Raw genomic sequence first — 19760 nt, 5'->3', positions numbered from 1 at the left:
TTTTTTTTTACACCGGAATCGTACTCAACGACCCCCAAAACTCTCCGGATAACAAATTTCACAAAATTATATTTACTAAAAAAAAAAAAATGACGCGAAGAACTAATATTCATTGTGTATGTATAAATCCAGCAGGTACAAACCGTTATATTTAAAAAATCAAATTTATATAAATATCTAAAAAAATTCTACGACAGTGCCAATTAATTAATTAAAAAAAAAAAAAAGGGGGGGGGGAGAGAGAGAGAAAAGAGTTAACTTTTCCTCATAATATATGCTAAGGTCATCGGCGCTGTGTCATTTAATATGCATATATACCCAATCTTTCATTAAGTGATTAGGAAAAAACAAAACAAACAAAAAAAAAACAAATTTTTCAAAGACCGGTATTTTTGTTTAAAATAAATAAAAAAAGGATTTTATTAGTGTTATTAGTCATTTTGTTGCTATCAATATAATTTAATAATTATTGTAAAAATCTATAATCGTAAGTAATGAGATTGTTTCGTTACAGGAATAATGCCGTAATAAATGTTGTAAATGAAAAAGAATAAATGCTTCTCAAATAGCAGCTATACTCATCTATCTCCCTTCACATGCTATAACATGCCGTAAGAATAATCCTAATTTTAAATTTATCTTCTTTATTAGATTAGCGTTCAACAGTATTAGAAACCTTAGTATACTCATTGTCAGTTAAAATAAAATTTCTCGTAAAATCACTCGTATTAAAAATTATATATCAAAGTAAAACTAAAACTTCAATCTAAAAAACAATTTTAATTCTCACATTTTTAATGAAAAATAATAGCATTGTGTTCAACAAGTCAAAATCTGTAAAATTTATTGTTTTTTAGGTTTCCATTAATGGACAAAAGAGAGCCTTTTTTAAACATTGTTCTTTCATACCTAATTAATCTCAAAAAATGTGCTTTCAATAAAATTTTCTTCTATTTTCTTTTGCAATAAAACAAAAAATAAACTAAAAATTTATTTTATCTCTTCAGAGTAGCAAAATAAATCGTTACATTAAAGCATCCTCTTCAATGTACTGCCACGTTTCAATTTTTATTCCTTAACCCTTTGCGTCACTTTCTTCTAGTAAATATTGTGCAATTTGTTATCAGGAGATTTTTGGGTACGCTAAGTACGATTCCGGTATAAAAAATACAAAATTCAAAATGACGGATCCAATATGACAAACAAAATTTTCAAAATCAACCGAATTTGCTTGAAACTCGTTATTTGGAAATTGTAGAGATCGCCCATTACGAATTTGATGTCAAAAATACAAAATTCAAAATGGTGAATCGAATGGCGGACGGAATATTCAAAATCAACCAAATTTGCTTGAAATATTGAAAATTTCATTTGCCATATTAATCGGCCATATTGTATTTGGCATTTAAAATTTTTAATTTTTGACATCAAATTCGTAATGGGCGACCTCAAAAACTGATTTTAAAGTATAGATTATTTTGAAATATAGATTTTAAAAAATTTTATGCAAACAAATTTCATCTCTAAAAACAATTTTTCAGTATATATTAATAACAAATTATTTATTTAAAATAATTTTAAAACTTGTAATTTATTAGTTAGAGAAAACTTTTAGCAATCCAACAATACCAAACATGTTAAAGGAATACGCGAAACAATTAACTCATTGATCAAATAAGCTTAAATAGTAGATGTAACTCCCAGAGCTACACCGTGACGCAAAAGATTAAATTTCGAGTTGTAAAGGTTTCTTTGTTAAAAAAAAAAGAGCTATGATCCAGCGCAGTGCAACCATCCTGTAGACTCTTAAAGAAAAATCTAGGTGTAAATAGCATGCCTTGTACTACCACTAACCTTGGTTAAATCATTAGGGCACAGCAGTCGTCCTATTTTGCATAAAAGCCAAAAATTTACATTTGATCATTTTAATAATTGAAATAATTACTAATCTTATTATATCAATCTTAAACATTAAGTATGTGATTAATGTGTATCACAAAATAAAAAAAAGCATATTTTAAGAGACTAATATTTTTTGTTATAGGTGCTTGTACAATATAATTGATTTTCAATAAATATACATTAACAAAAAAATTTTTTCAGCTAAATGTTTTGTACATATAAATAACATTAAAAATCTATAATATGCATTTCATATATAGGCACAGATATCTATCTAACAACTAGATCGCTACCTTCGGCTGAATAGCTGCGTCCGGCAGGATATCCGAATTCGGCCATCTTACCCAACAAGAAAATGGCGTCTACGCGTAGATTAGGTTAGTGCGTATGTGTTTGACAGGTTTGACAACTGAGCCGGTTGACTGCTGAGCACCGTTGATGAGCGTATTAATTGTGATTATCGAGTGTGTTTTTTCGATACCGTGCCATAATGCCAAGAGCGGCATTAGAGCAGCATTGGAGCGGCCATTTTGTTGTAGGTAACATGACTGAAACCGGATATCCTTCCTGCCTCAATACTGTCATATGCTAATGCCACAGGTTAGCGATCTAGTTTAGTATAGATATCTGTGTATATAGAGTATTCGGCAACAGAATGGAGAAAAAATTTAAAGAGTAAATAAAAATATTATTTTGTTCGAGAATTATCCCTTAAGTTTTAAGAATTAGAATAAAATTGCGATTAAAAGTTTATTTTAATTATAAATGTTTAAATATTTATATAAAAAATGATTAACGTGAATATTTGAACATAAAAAAAGTAAAGAGAGAGAGATAGAGAGAAGAAAAAGAAAAAGTCTCCATCTAAATTTTGATACTTTTAATTTTGCAATATTTAAATATTTTAATTTTAAGGTACACGAGCCAAATAAGGCCCATCAAATATTTTTTATTTTTTATAAATTCTATTTGCAAAGATATTGAAGTAAACTAAATGAGAATAAAATGTTTATTTCAACCACTCGCCAAAATAAAATTATCATCTATATAAAACATTTTTAAATAAACGAAAAAGAAATATGTTTATAAACTCTGAAATTGGGCCTTATTAGATTCTTGTACTTTTAATAAAACCCGAATTAAAAATATATTGAAAATTACAACAAAATTAAACATTTTCCAACTCACTGTTAAAATAATTATTAATCACAAATACAAAATCCTTTAAGAACTATTTAATTGTAAAACATCACAATTATTTTTAATTTCATCTATAATTAATAATTTAACTTTAAAAAATTCTGGTTATTTTAGTGCAATTTTAGCTTATGGAAAGTTAGCGTCATTAAAAATCGTTATTCTCTGTTGCCACACACATAATAAACAAATAGCAATAGCTATAACAATAAATGTATAAAGTGGGCCTTATTTAATAATACATTATTTATTAAAAAATATATCTATTCCAAAAAAAAAAAAAAAAATATATATATGTTTCTTTTCTATAGTTAGAAAGTTGAATAATACTATATGTTGTAACAAATCATAAAATAATGTATACGTATTAATTTACAAAAAATTTTTATAAAAATGTCTGACTCATTCAAGCAAGCTTTTGTTGCACTAAATAAACGTGTTGCTACCGATATTAATTCCCTAGTCTCTCTTTATCTACTTCCTATGACATATCTTTTAAGCATATATTTCAAACATAAAGCGCATTTTTAAATGGTAAATTCAAAAGTGGGCCTTATTCGACTCAAGTACCTTATAAAAACTATATAAAGCCAGAGTTGGCAGGAAAAGTCCAGTGGAAAAAACCATGGTAAATTCCGGATTTTACCGTCCCGGACTTTATCCCATAAACTGGCAAATTGGAATAAACTGGCAAGAACTACAAAGTGACTATTAAATAAAATATATTTATATGCAAAAGAAATATTTTTGCTGTAATCTTATAATGAATCTTATATATATAATCTTATATATACTAATGAATTTTATATAAACCAATAAAATCTTTCTAAATTAATATATGTAATTAAATGAAAAATAGTATTATATGTAATAGTAAATAATAGTAGTAATTAATAGTAATAATAGTAATAGTAGAAATAATTAGTAAAATTTTATGTTTACCAATGTTTACCAATCATTAACGTCTTTGCGTTCGCCATTTAACATTTTATAAGAAAAAACTAATTTATTTGTTACGTCAATTCCTAATCTATTACGAATTTTGTTTTAGATAAAACTTAGATTGGAGAATACTCTCTCCATTGACGCTGAACTTGTTGGACAATTATGTAAATGCATGACAAAATTAACGAAATCTTCGGGAAAATTATTTTTAAAATAAAAAAAATTATATTAAATTATATTTAATTGTATTAAATTATATTCATTATTTTTGCCAATTTTTTCCCGGAAAATACCATTTTTTCCTGGAAAATGCCGAGTTTTTGCCACTGGCATGGACTTTATAAAAAAAAATGTGGAATTTTGCTAACCCTGCATGAAGCACATGAATATTTAAATATTTGTAATTACAAAATAAAATATCTTGATCGTAATTTTATTATATCCTTTTTTTCTTGTTTTATCACCTAAAACTATTTCTTAAATTTTGATTTTGATGAAATGCTATGCATGATAAGAGAATTTTTTAGATGTTTTGGCTGCGTAATACCAGCTAAAAATTACCAAAATTTAAAATTTTTTAATTTATTTTTTGCCGATTAAAAATCTTGTTCGTAAATCCAAATTTTGCCCTCAAATCAGCTGTACAAAAAAAATGCAAATTTTTATTTAAAATAACACTTTCTTCCACCTGTTGCCAAACATCTATAAACACAAAAAATGTTACGATCAAATTAAAATTAATATAATTTAGTAAACATTATTTTATTATATATAAGAAAAAATGATATTCTTGTTTATACAAAACATAATTTTGCTCATAAAATTTAATCTTTAAAAATTTTCATAATCTTAATTTTAACATTTTTAGTTCACTATTATAATCGTCATCTAAAGAGCACAAAAATATTTTGATAACAGTAATAAAAAATTTAAATTCTTGGTTCAAAAATATTACTATTTTCTATCCGATCCTTTTCCTCCCAACTCATAAAAATTGTTACAAAATAATAAAATATATTTTTTTGATAAAATTATACAAAATTCTTTATATAAGCAAATTATGTGTGTTAAGTTATATAATCTTACTTCAATATTTAACATCTAAAAAATAAATTTTCTCAAAAAATAAATATTCTCAAAGAAAAAATGTTTTTTTTTCTCTGTATGCTCTTGCTCAAAAAGTATTGGAAATTGTTATATAAAACACAAATTTATTACAAATACATTAATATCTTTTTCAACCAATGTAACTTTAATCTAGATTTAACTTTTTATCTTTTTCTAGTTCTAAGAATTAGAAAGAGTTGAAGTAAGAATAAAGTTAATACACATTAATGGAAAGGGATACTAAATTAAATAAATATGTATTACTCTTTCAAAATACAGTCCTCATTCTTTGCAACGCACATGGGCCAATGTTTTACTGATTCTGCAAAACATTTTTCATAAACTAATGAGAATATATCTTAAGCAAATTTTCTTTTACAGTCTCTGTCTACTTAAGAAAATACTAAAATTGAAGTCTCGTTTTATCGATCAAATGCAATTTTTTTAGCATGCTATTATTCAAATTCTATAGTCTCTATAAAGTTAGCATCTTATTTTTCGGCACCGCAAGATTTTATATGAGTTCTATTTGCACCCTCAATAATTCTAGAGTTCCTGATAAGTTATAACAAAGTTCCGCCAAAATAACATTAAAAATGATAATTTGATAATATAAGGCGCCAACTTCGCGTGGCACCGCAAGTTCCAAAAAATTGATTTCAACTATGGAATTCTAGAGTTCTCAAAAAGTTCTAAAGTTCACAATAAATTACGTTAACAGTTCCGACCTATATATGTATTTAAACAATTTTTAAACCATCACGCAGGCACCGCATTACAAGAGTAAAGTACCATCATGTTGAGTTCTGGAAGAGTTATTGGCATTTTTCGATAATTCCGCAATAGTTCTAAAGCTTTCTATATATTTCGTTAAGAGTTCTCACCTCTAACCATCTTATAATAATTTTTAAACCTGCGAGTTGGCACCGCACTACAAGAGTAAAGTACCATCTTATCGAGTTCTGGACGATTTCTTAACATTCGTTACTTTTGTAGTATTAATGACTCCAAACCCTTTCTGTTCTGTGCGCCCGCGTACGCGTGTGCACGTTTTGTGTACGTGTATTCGCACGCGTGTTGTTTGTGTAAATAAAAATGTTTTTATACATGCCTAAACTGACATAAAAGTGTTACGTAATAAAATCTGTAATACGTTATATTCTTATAAACTATTAAATGCAAACAAAAATTAAATTTGTGAGTTTTTATTAAATTAAAAATAAAATATAGTTCAGCTTCAAATAGCATTTAAAATTTATATACATGAGAATGAGGAATAGAATTGTATAAATAATAAAATAAAAACATTGGAAAAATTTACGGTTTTTTAATATTTAATTATATAGCCGAATCTACAATAAGTCGGTAGTCTAAAGCAATCGTAAGTCTGAAGTCTTAAGTTTTAATCTAAGTCGGTGACTTTTCAATTTTTCGCATCCACAATGAGTCGCTAGTCGTAAAGCGAGTCGATCGATCCCAACATTTTTTATCTACATTTTTGTACAATTTTAAATCTTTAGCGTACAGGCAAGGATTTGACTGTACAATTTTAATGATTTCTAAATCGTCAAGATTAATAATAGAGATTGCGTTAATGATCTCACAATAATCACACGTGTAGGTTAATCACATACATGCTACGACTTGTGAGTTTCACGCGTCGCCACGGCTTTTAAACGTAAGTGTTTGATTGGCCAGTCTTAAAGAAATCTGCAGTCGCAAGTCTTAGAAGTTGGCTGTTGGCCAACTTTACCAATTCACCAATCCAACTCATCGATTACTATTCCAACTCGCCGATCGTGGCTTAAAACTACGATAAAACTACTGACTACAGGGGCTCTATTCTTGAAAACATGCAAATAATTTTCGTATACAAAAGTGGCAGAATAGCCAATGGAATTATTCAATGATATTCCCCCATTGGTTATTTGCCATTTCAGACTACCAACTCATTGTAGATTCGGCATATAATATGACATGTGGGATTCACATCTTGGTTGTGATTTATCGTATTTTATTTTTGTTCGTTTGTTTAAGTCGTCATATTCATACCAATGAGTACTTTACTCTTGTACTGCAGTACCAACGCATTGGTTTAAAAATGATTAAAAAAATGGTTAGAGGCGAGAACTTTTGACAAAACCTATAGAAAACTAGAACTATTGCGAAAGTACCAAAAAATGCCAAGAACTTGTCCAGAACTCTCAACAAGATGATACTCCACTCTTGTAGTGCAGTGCCAGCTCGCGAATTTAAAATTATTAAAAAATAGAGGCAAGAACTTTTGATGAAACCTATAGAAAGCTTTAGAACTATTGCGAAATTATCGAAAAATGCCAATAACTCGTCCAGAACTCTCAACGTGATAGATCTTTGCTCTTGTATTGCGGTGCTAGCGTGCTGGTTTAAAAATTGTTTAAATATATACATACAGTGTCCCAGTATAAGTGGCTACCCTCCTTTATCTTGTAAACTAACAGAGATAGACCCAATAAATATAATATCAAATTAAATGGTTTAAACTAAACTTTATTGTGAGTATAGTGGTTACTTAAAGAAATTATCTATATTAAAGAACGAAGAGACATGCACAACTTTTCCATGGTAAAATAAATATTTTTATATGATAAAAGTTGTAGCATTTTTTTTAATAAATACAATGATGTATGATTTATCAAAATTATTTTACAAATTATAGAAGTTAAGTCGGTTTAAAGTTTCGCGGATTAATATCATTTCAGTTTAGCTCTTGCGGTGTGGCTAACTTCCGATTCCCGTTTTGGCGATTGACGTGTAACATGTTGACATCTGATTATAATATTTGATATACGTAAAATGTAAGTAATAAGAATACGAAAATCTACAAGTTTATAAAATTATTACACCAAATATTATAATCAGATATCAACATGTTACACGTCAATCGCCAAAACGGGAGTCGGAAATTAGCCACACCGCAGAGGCAAAACTGAAATGGTATTAGTTGCCCGCAAAACTTTAAACCGACATAACTTCTATAATTTGTAAAATAATTTTGATAAATCATACATCATTGTATTCATAAAAAAAAACGCTACAACTTTTATCATATAAAATTATTCAATATCATGTAAAAGTTGTGCATGTCTCTTCGTTCTTTAACATAAATAATTTCTTTAAGTACTGTGCTCACAATAAAATTTAGTTCAAACCATTTAATTTGATATTATATTTATTAGGTCTATCTCTGCTAGTTTACGAAATAAAGGGGGGTGGCCACTTATACTGGGACACCCTATATATAGATCGGAACTGTTAATGTAACCTATTGGGAACTATAGAACTCTTCGAGAACTATAGAATTCCATAGTCAAAATCAATTTTTTCGAAACTTGAGGTGCCACGCAAAGTTGGCACCTCATATTTTCAAATTATCATTTTTAATGTTATTTCGGCGGAACTATTGTTATAAACTATCACAAAAAGGTTAAAAAGTTCCCAACAAAAATCTTGAATCTTTTTGTTTAAAGCAGCAGTGTGAGGATGCGCGTTGTCATAAAGGATTATGCTGGACAAATTTTTTTTCCTTTTCTTGCATTGGAAAAAATGCAACTGAATAGCGATTATGTAGAAAAATAAAAGGGAGGAATCTAGTAAACTAATACTGTTAATAAAAACCTTTTCTCACAAGCTTATTTTTTTAAATGATCAAACGGTCCTTATTTTAAGAATACGCTTTGTACTAAAAATTTTTTTCCCAATAATGATCTATTCACTCGTGTTCAGCAAAGGCTGGCACATCATCAAACTGATGAATAAGCCATTCATCTAAGAGATAAACTTCAGAAATCCCTAGTGGAAGGACTTGATTGATTTTTACGATACTAGAACCAATTTCAGGTTTCTTTAACTTATGAGGTTAAAGAAACCAAAAATGTTTAGCTATTTTAAATTTTTAAATAGATTTTGACAATAGATGTTTAACAGCTGCTTTGTAATGCTGTTGAATATTATCGAGATTTTAGCTTATAAATGATAAAGAAAATCAAATTTGGAAAAAAAAACCAAAAGTAACCACTTACAAAAAAAAAAAGTAAAAATAATCACTTATAAAAAAGGGACAAAAAGTGAAAAAAGGGGACTTGCTAGCATCTCTGGAATTTCCTAGAAATTCCCAATTTTTTAGGAATTTGATTTAAGATTCATATTAAACATAAGATTAGATATTAAACAATTTGATTTTTAAACCCAATACTTAAAGCCTAGAGGCAATTAATCCTTAGCCTTTCTAACCCTATATCCTTAAACTCTAGACTCTAGCTCTCCATATATTTTTGCTTACTTTCCTCCCCACCTATGAGTTTGTGGAATCCTGCAACTTTAACAAGCTATATCTCTGAATAAAAAGCACATTTTTTAGCTCATAATGAAATTGATACCTCGGACTCTGATAAAAACATTAAATGAAACCAGAATCAAAAATATTTTATTTTCAATTACAATTTTTAAAAAATGTTGCAAAAATTTGCAAAAAATGAGTATAAAAAAACTCAAATTTTTTAATTTTAATTTAAAACAAAAAACTAGTGGTATTTTTTATAGTTGACCCTCTGAGCTAATAAAAAAAATAGTTTCATATGAATCATTCCAAAAAGCTTCAAAGCATCAAAAAATCGCCATTTTAAAAAAATCGGCAATTCATGATTTTACACTAATGAATAAAAGTTCATTATTTGAACAATGTAAAATGACAAACAAAAATATAACGATTAGTTGCAAAATTAATTTTTGTAATGTGCTTTTATTCCAATAAGATAAAATTTTTTAGTCCTATTTTCAATTGTTATTTTTCAACTATCTTCGTTGGTCTGGCCATAGGCAGGAATAAATTTTAATTATTATAGTTCATTCTTTTTTTGTAAAATATAAATGTTTTAAGAAATCGTAATGTTTCTTTAATTTTTCCTATAGAATCGACTGGCGCAATCAGTTTTCCTCTACAATCAATTTCTAACCATTTGTTCATAACAACTAGTTGCAAAATTGACTTCAAAAGATGTTTTTTATGTTAATAATGTTTTTCCATGCTCCGGTCCTATTTCTAATTATTATTTTTTGACTGTCTATTGAGTTGGACACGAGTTTTAATGGGTTAAAAATTAACCGTTAAATATAAGAAATAATGTAAATGACACGTGATGACCTATTACAATATATGATACACAAATTCTATTATAGCTTAATGAAAGTATAAAATTCAAAAAATAATTAAACAGTAATTTAAAAATTTTTAAATGTAATCTCACATCTTTAATTCACTGATTTAAAAAAAAAACTTGTCACACACGAAAATATACAAAAATGTATTAAAACAGTTAAAAAAATAATTTATTCAGAGAGATAGAATTTAAATGTAAAATTCCAAAAATTTTCCTCTAAGTACTAATAAAATACAATAATAGTAAGAATGAATCTGGTTGAGTTCGGAGAAGTATTTAAAATCACATAAATAAAAATAAAAACACTAAGACCTAACTACGACCGATGAAGGCTTTCTTACTATTATTGTGTTGTTACACTATCGGTCCAATAATATATTTGTAATACTAATAAAATATCGTAAAAATCCATGATTTTCAAGAAAAAAAAATTTCCTAAAAATTCTAGGTATTATCCCAGTTTTCTCAATTTTAATAAATACTCTGTTAAATATTCAAAACTATAAAGTCAAGATTAATAAAATTTCAATGGAGATTTTGTTTTTTAATCATATTGTCTAAATTGTGTGCTTTAGGCACTTTTATCATAAATATTTGAACATTTATAATTAAAAAAACAAAACCTCTTCAATCCATTTCATATTACAATTTTTTAATTTAATTCTCACATTATTATTACATTAATATTTCACGATAACATATATATTACCGATTGTACAGTAGTTTGTCCCGGTCTGCGGACGGCCCCACTGCTCGTCGATGCTTGAGCATGGGGAAGTTGAGGATCCTGAGACACAGAAGTCTGCTGTTTCTGTATCGCCCGTCCACGATTTCCTCTTCCTTTTCCTCCTCTTTGCGACATTTTCACCTAAGTGACTGAAACAATGCAAAAAATTAATAAGAAATTTCGACGGTGACAATTGAGAAAATAACTATGTAGTAAGAACTTAATTTTAAATAGGAAATATTTTGAATTTCAATACATAAAAATTAAGTTAAATCCAAGATTAGATCTTAAAAAAAAATATTAATTTGCAATTTATTATTATAAAGTCTTATTATTTTAATATTTTTCTTATACATGTAATGTAAATTATTCAATATTGACAACTAATGGAATGCAGCCCAAGTACAAAGTAAGATATAAAGTATTATATTGAAATATTTATATCCAATTACACAATTAGAATGCAATCCATCTAATAGATCAGCAATCAGAATAATAGAAAGTAATGATAAAATAACTAAATTTGTTATGGCTGTAAAAATATGACAATATCATTAGACAGAAAAAAGTAAAAATGTAACAATCAATAGCAAAAACAAATAACAAAAACAACGTTACAAATATGTTACTTCCAAACGTTGTTGAATATCTAGTACGATGACTATATTGTCTTAGAAAAAAATAAAGAACAAATCTACAAAGTTTAAGGCTTTGTTTCTATACATTTTCAAATCACTTTGACTACCCAGAGTTTGTGCATTACAAAATAGTCTTGCACAGTATATCAAAATGAGATACTGAGCAATTTTCAAAGTTTGGAATTGGTTTGATTATACTGAAAAAAACCCTTGCTTCAAATATAAAATAATAAAAAAGCAAAAACAGATTTATGTTATCGGCCTCTTCTCAATTATAACTGTTGTATACTTTACATGTTTTATATATATGTGTGTGTGTGTGTGTGTGTGACCATCTTATATGTATATTAAATATTGAAAACAGATCTAATTTTAATTTTAATTTAAAAAATGCATGTTTGATAAAAAACAACTTACATTGTATAAAACTAAATTTATCTATTGCTGTAAAAATTTACTCATTAAGACAATATTAGACATTGGCTAACTAAAAAAGAATTTCCCATAATATCGTTAAAATAAACAAAATTAAATTTTGAAAAATTAAATCTATATTATTTACTTCATCATATAACATTCGTATGTCAGAAAGACACAACTACTTTTATCATTAATATTAAATATTTCAGAAATAATAAATTTAATATTAAATAATATTGCTTATAAGCATGTAATAAAGCATTAAATAAAGAAAACGAAGAATTTTATGTTTATATCAAATTATTGCTCATTTCCTTTTCCCTTGAATGTCTGCAGTTAATGTTAATTTTCACTAATGTAGAACAAATTTGATCAGTTTAATTTATTCTACCCTTTTCTAATTCAAAAAATTAGAAAAGTTGAACTGAGATCAAAGTTAGTCTACATTAGTGAAAATGGATATAGAAGTTAAGAGAATTGACCTATTGAGACTCTACAGAGTATCAGGTACCAGGCTTTGTTGCTATGTAACATCATAAATGGCAATCACTCCTGTAGGTTCCTATATATCCCAGCGGTGGTGTTTTATTTTTCCTAGAAATTTCCGATACTTCTCTCTTGTCCTTTTTTTCCCTCCGTCGATCGGGACAATAGAATTCCATTGTCGGATCGCCCATAACGGAATAATGGGCAAAGAGTTATTTTCGACAAAAAAAAACTTAAAAAAAAAATTCGGCATGTTTCTCCGACATATCGTCTTTAGTTTCATGCAAATCGCAAAATTTTTCACTCTGCGAAAAAAAAAAATCTGACTACAACAGAGCCTACGAACGTATCTACGCATCAAAAATATTCAGAGAAAAGGTTAATGGCCACTTTAATACTTCGCTCAAGATTATCGAGACTTCTCAAAATAATTCACATTCCCTCGTTATCACATCGATTATGCTGTGCCTTTCCTATGCTTACTTCTGCTGATACAGCTTAATTCCGATCTCGTTTAGTTTACTTCTCATCTTTTTTAAGGACTTGATACGATAAATTAAACAAGGATCAAAGTTAATCCACATTGATAGCAGTGGGCATTACGTACGTATACTTTTCACCATTTCCTTCATACGATACAAGAGTCTTCGTTTCGATAGAATAAAATTACTTATTATTTATATAGAAATTGCTGGTGTCCAACTTTATAACGCGGTTACCATATTATGCTCGCCGCTTCACTAGGAAAAATCAGCTACTGCAACCGAGCGAAATAAATCTACACGACTTCTTCGACGCTCGAAAGACATTAGATTACTTATTATGAGCGATACATTATATTTTTATACAATTTACAAGATAATCTGGTCTTATTCATGCGATATACGTGCGTGTACACAGACCGGCAAAATAAAGCAGATTAATTACCTGCCGATAAACTGGTTCCTTCGTCGATCAAAATTCTTCTATTCGCCACACTAAATCCAACAATCCAAACAATACCACCGCTCTCGACGAGTTACCAAACTGCTGAATGCTGCCGAACCAAATGCAGAAGGCTGAATATCATCCGACCCGAGAGCCTAGAAGAGCGCGCTTTACAGGTAGCACAGGCTTCGCAGTGATGTGATATCGCTCTGATTGGTACCAGTAGTCACGTGACGGACAGCTAAGGAGGTGCTACGCAACACGTGACTTTCAAAAGTGTGGATTTGAACATGTGGAGGATTAATTTTGATTAATTTTTCTCGAGATATAAAGCAAGACGATATTACGGCGATGAACTTTGACTTGTCGAATATAGCATGCAACGAAATAAAGTTGCGAGGTGGACGGCAAAGTGCGATTATTTGGCGATATTGTATGTTGAAGCAATATCTCAAGCGACCAATAGGAGCGTTTGGATACAATTACGTAAAATTTATGGCTCCTATACACAGGATGTTGAAATGGGTGCATCCATATGCGCGATCGCTCACTGGCCCTGTTTACATCGTACACTTGATATGCGTATTAATAAGTTTGTTCTTTTTAGCTGCATTAGTTCTGGGGGACTATTACGGTTCTTAAAACAAGGTGAAAATTACCAAGTGAGCAAATTTACTAGAATATTTATAACTTCATTGGTCAACAACTAATGAATTTGTTCACTTTTGTAATTTTCACCTCGTTTCAGAAATCGTCCGTTTGTTTTCTGTTCCTGAACTCCCTGAATTAGTGTGCATTTAAAATGAAACAGATATATATGTTTGAAAATTAATGAAAGCAAGAAGGAACGTTCCAGTGTAGTCTAGTGCAGGGGTGCGTTCAGAATGAACGTCCGGGTGCGCCCAAATGTTATTTTTTCTTTGTTGTTTACAAAATGTTAAAACAAGGATAGAATAAAGGACCTCGCACATGAAATGCATAACAGAGCATAAGCATAGCATAAGGCCTCTGGACCAATAGGAATCTTATGTAAATCAATATAGTGACTTTATGCTTGATGCTCATTGGTCCATCTGTCTTATGTTGTGCTTATGTTATTATGCATTTTATGTGCAACAAACCTAATGCCTGGGTGCACCTAGACGTTCATTCTGAACGCAGCCCAGGAATAGAAAACAAGCCTCGTAATAGCCACTGAACTGAATACATACAGGAAAGAGCCATGGCCGGAAAAAAGGGGTCAGAGAGAGAGAGGGTTACGTTATGTTAGTTGTCTCTTTCTATCATAGGCCTCTTTTTTAGCGGTACATCGTCAAAAGTATGCTGACTGATGAGTTCAGAGAACGATTCAGAGGGGCTTTAGGAGGTTTGACTAACTTTTAGATATGATTGTACCATCAAAAATGGCGGGTTTCAAGAGCTTAAGAAGAAAAGAAACAGCCAACATAATGGAAACCTCTCTCTCTCTGACCGGCCTTTTACACACGATTTCTATAGGACGGCTCTTTCCTGTATGTATTGAGTTTAGTGGTAATAGCCCCCCCAGCCATTGAACTATACTCTAAAGCTCGTATCAGACTACGTATTGAAAATTGAAGATTGAAGATTAAAGATTGAGCTTTGGCCAATCAAAATAAAAGGAATTAAAGTTTCCTTGTTTTAATTGGTCAAATTTCAATCTTTAATCTTCAATCTCAATCTTCAATGCGTAGTCTGGTACGGGCTTAACTGGAATGGGCACTGCCATATAACGTCCGTAAGCGGAAAACGTGATAGAAATAGCATGATGCGAGGGGCCACCTCTCTTTTTCTAAGCGTTCTCTGCGCATGCGCCACCTTTCGCAGCAATCACCTTACATTCCTTCTCAAAAGTTAAATTTTTTCTTTGTTTTCATGTTGATACAGCATGTAACGGAATTCGTGGAAACGAGGAAGAAATTAACTTTTACTTAAAAAGTTACTTAAATACTTAAAAAAATATAATACAATTTTGCTTTTGTTTTATTTATGTACACCCAAGGACTTTGATTCTGTCCATGGGGAAATTTTCCAAACTGAGAAGTCACCACTTTCTACATACTCGCAGTTTATGATTAATGAAATGACTAGAGCTTATTGGTCGTTACGTTAATCATGAACTGTAAGTATGTAGAAAGATAGCGATTTCTCAGTTTGGAAAATTTCCCTATGGACAGAATCAAAGTCCTTGGGTGTACTGGGAGAAAAGCGATAGATACTTGACGCTGGCGTTACTTTTCTCCCACTTCTTCCAAGTCGCCAGCGATTTATCGCTGCATGAATTCGCAGCTTTACGCGTGGCGGATAGTCAGTCATTCTTTTGCTTTCTTATTTCTTTCCATAAAAGCGAAAAAATGATTGGCTACCTCGCCACGGGTAACGCGTTGACGCGTGCTGTGTGCATTGAGCATAAGTATGCGTTTCAAGTGTTCGGTGTAAACTAGGTCTATGATTAATGTAACGACTAGAGCTTATTGGTCGTTACATTAATCATAAACTGTAAGTATATAGAAAGATAGCGACTTCTTAGTTTGGAAAATTTCTCCATGGACAGAATCAAATTCCGTGGGTGAACATCCCTGCCCTGCAGTCGAAAACACTAAACGTTTCTGAACGCAGCCCTACCGAGAACAAAGTAGAAGAGTGAAGAGCAGGTTGGAAGAGCTGGATCAAATTGGAGGTGTTTCCCTTGGTTAACAAAAAATTTTATATTCTATAGTTTCTTTTGAACAAGAATTGTACATTTACGCTGTCCAATTAAATAATCGCAAGTAAAAAAAAGTTTTTCAGATAATTCAACGGTAGATTTTGTTTAGATTATCGCGTAAGTTTTGTTAACCTTAAATGTCAAATGTCACTGACTGATTTTTTGCTGTATAAAATATATCTTTGTATATATGTATTTTTATATTGGTCTCGATACTGTTACTTCAAATTGTCTGAACTTAAAGCAATTTTGACCAACTCCGATTAATTTAAATCGACGATTAACTTAATCTTTTTGGTAGTAAGCTGATTATTTGTTGCAATTTTGCTATCAAAATGACATTTTTAATTTGATACCAAAATAATGATTAACTTTAATTGATAAGTTCAATTATTTAAATAACAAACTAACATTATTGTTATTTTGATGGCAAAATATTTTTAAAAATTTTTACAATATTAAAGTGATTCCACTTAATTTTAAACAATGTTCAACTTAATTATAAAATTAATACAAGTTGATTGAAACAATTCTTGATATGAATAATGGTTTAGAGTAGGCCTATTTGAAACCTTTGGAAGTCAAAGTGCTTCTTCTCAGTTGCCTTGATAAAGCGAGACATTAAACAAAAAAGAATAGATGCTATCAGTTCTGTTTTGATTTGAAGCTTTAGGACCAGTTTTATAACCTCCAATTAACTTGATTAACTGATTAAGTGTCTCATAATTTCTCTTTAATTTTATTTAACAATGCAATTGCTTAATTTCAGTTAAAATTAGTTAATTAAATTAATTGGAGATTGTGAAACTAGTTCTTAGAGTCTATCCTTTTATTTGTTGTTTGTCTTACTTTATTGAAGCGACGGAGAGATGAAAATGCTTTGGTTCATGAGCCAGGTTTTGGACAAGCCAGTTTAGACTTATTTTATCTTTAATGAGTAACGTGTATAACATTAAACAATATTTTTTTAGACAATGGATGCCTTTGGTGACAATTTTGTCAACGAACCTGATGTAGATCCAGCTGCAGAGTTCCTGGCGAGGGAGCAGGATCAACTAGCGGGTTTAGAAGATGATATCACTCCAATGGCTGTAACTCTGGCTGCTGCAGCAGCAGGCCAAACTGAAGGTTTCTATCTCATTCCATTGAAAAATAGAATTCAATATACACAATGTGTCACAAATTTACAGACAAAACTTGGGAAATTTGTAGAGAATAAATTAAGAAAAACTTCTTTTGTGATTGTTTGTTTTGGTTTTGTTTTAGAGTCCCAAAAATAAAGCTTTTATTTCTTCACTTACTTATTAATGTTTATTTATGTTGCTATTTTCTAAGGTATTGTTTAAAATATCGATCTTTTGCACACAAAGAAAAATATCTTGTGCTAAGAAAAGTGATTAATCAATTTTCTTCTTTTAAGTAACAGTTCTTTTTGCAATAAAAATTTTCTTGATAATCTTATCATTTGCTTGAAATTAGTAATATTTACTGAAACTTCTTTGGATACATATAAATATATGTGTATATATATATATATATATATATATATATATATATATATATATGTGTGTACACATATAAATTACATACATTTATTATGTATATCAATTATATACATAAATTATATACAATTATATAAATTATATAAATTATATACATATATTTATATGTATACACAAGGGTATAAAAATTATATCCTTGACATTTTTGTATTAGGATTTTTTTCTTAGAATGTTCCAAAGAATCCACTCTTAAAAGGAGATCCAAGCTTTCTGGGATATCCTGTGTACACACACGCACGCATGCACGCGCACACACACACACACACACACACACACACACACACACACACACACACACGGCAACAAAATTATCGCAACACTCATTTATACCAAAATTTTGCACAATTTCAAATAATCATAATTTCGTTAAAAATTATCGTACTTAAAAAATTTTTTGCACTTTAAAGCCTAAAGTCTCTACTTTAAGGTGCATTTGATCAATCTTGATTTTTTGCTTTCCTCCTTCCACTGTTTCTTTAAAGGTAAGGACGTGTTTTGCTTCTAAACATTTGCCTAGTTTGACGTATTCCATGGAATACGATGAATTTTTTTTGCAAGTGTCACGATAGCCATCGTAAAATTTGTAGTTTTTCCTGCAAATTGAAAAAAAATCAGGTTTTTACAATTTTTTTTTCGAGAAATTAGGATGTATCCAAATTATGTATGCTTTTTTGTCAATTACTGCTAGCATTACTCGGATTTTGATTTGTCTCATTCATGAGGCGATCTTCTCTAGTTGACGTTATTTGTCTTTAACCCTGTCCTCTTCTTCGACGAAATCTGCCTGTTTCTTGATAACGAGCCCAAACTTGAAAGATAGAGGATCGATGAACACTTATTTTTCTTGCAATATAACTTTGATATAATTCTTCCAAAAGAGCAATGATTTGCGCACATTGAATTTCGTTCAAACTAGGCATTGTTATGACTTTATCGTTTGCTTCTTAAATGATACAGTAAAGAATAAGTTTACGCTTATATAGAGTTTTGGTGTTTACAGTTTTGCATGATTCAGATAAACGCTGTGAAATGTAGCGATTTACATTGATTCCTATAAAAATTTCCATAAAAACATCCAAATTATATAAGTGTAAACTTATTTTTTACTATCACTCAAGAAGCAAACGATAAAGTCGTAACAATGCTTAGTTTGAACGAAATTCAATGTGCGCAAATCATTGCTCTTTTAGAAGGATTGGATCAAAGTTATGTTGCAAGGAGAATAGGTGTTCATCGATTCTCTATCTCTCGAGTTTGTGCTCGTTATCAAGAAACAGGTGGATTTCGTCGAAAAAGAGGACAAGGTCGAAGACAAATAACGTCAGCGAGAGAAGATCGCCTCATCATCAATGAGACAAATCAAAATCCGGGTAATGCTGGCGGTAACTAACAAAAATGCATACATAACTTTGATACATCCTAACTTCTCGAAAAAAAATTGTACGAACCTCATTTCTTTTTCAATTTGCAGGAAAAACTTTAAATTTCATGATGGTTATCGTGACATTTGCGAAAAAAATTCATCGTATTCCGTGGAATACGTCAAACTAGGCAAATGTTTAGAAGCAAAACACGTCCTTACTTTTAAAGAAACAGCAGAAGAAAAAAAGCAGACATTCAAATTTGACCAAATGCACCTTAAAGTAGAGACTTTGAGCTTTAAAATAAAAAAGTTTTTTAAGTACAATAATTTTTAACAAAGTTATGATTATTTAAAGTTGTGCAAAATTTTGGTATAAATAAGTGTTGCAATAATTTTGTTGCCTAGTGTGTATATATATATATTTATTTATTTATAACGATCTTTAAATAAATATTACGACAAAATAAGCTTAAACAATAATGTTTTAATGTTATTTCATAAGTATCGCAAAAATGATTACAAAATGATTAATATTTTTTAAATTAAATTCTACGCTCCTTAAT

At 29.7% G+C, this 19760-nt stretch overlaps 2 protein-coding genes across 7 annotated transcripts in view; one reads left to right on the top strand and one right to left on the bottom strand.

Annotated features, from left to right (window-relative positions):
* LOC105194044 (piwi-like protein Siwi) overlaps positions 1-13762 on the bottom strand; it is a 96428-nt gene extending 82666 nt beyond the window's left edge. Inside the window, exons 1-2 of one of the 2 annotated variants that reach the window (XM_011158757.3) lie at positions 13548-13762; positions 11059-11225 (exon numbers count right to left, since the gene is read on the bottom strand). In XM_011158757.3, the coding sequence (XP_011157059.2) occupies positions 11059-11211 (153 nt within the window). In that variant the 5' untranslated portion in view covers positions 11212-11225; positions 13548-13762. Of the gene's footprint in view, positions 1-1854; positions 1887-11058; positions 11226-13547 lie in introns of those variants that run through there. The other variant, XM_026140245.2, reaches the window with a different exon arrangement.
* Positions 13763-16090: 2328 nt separating this feature from the next.
* The window catches only part of LOC105194045 (clathrin light chain), a 40774-nt gene continuing 37104 nt past the window's right edge, over positions 16091-19760 (top strand). For 2 of the 5 annotated variants that reach the window (XM_039457672.1, XM_039457668.1), the window contains exons 1-2: positions 16120-16257; positions 17244-17400. In XM_039457672.1, the coding sequence (XP_039313606.1) occupies positions 17247-17400 (154 nt within the window). In that variant the 5' untranslated portion in view covers positions 16120-16257; positions 17244-17246. Of the gene's footprint in view, positions 16390-17243; positions 17401-19760 lie in introns of all 5 variants that reach the window. The other 3 variants (XM_039457669.1, XM_039457670.1, XM_039457671.1) reach the window with 3 other exon arrangements.

The sequence above is a fragment of the Solenopsis invicta genome, chromosome 14 (genome assembly GCF_016802725.1).
Source record: "Solenopsis invicta isolate M01_SB chromosome 14, UNIL_Sinv_3.0, whole genome shotgun sequence".
Taxonomy (NCBI): domain Eukaryota; kingdom Metazoa; phylum Arthropoda; class Insecta; order Hymenoptera; family Formicidae; genus Solenopsis; species Solenopsis invicta.
This window is presented reverse-complemented; position numbering and strand designations above follow the sequence as displayed.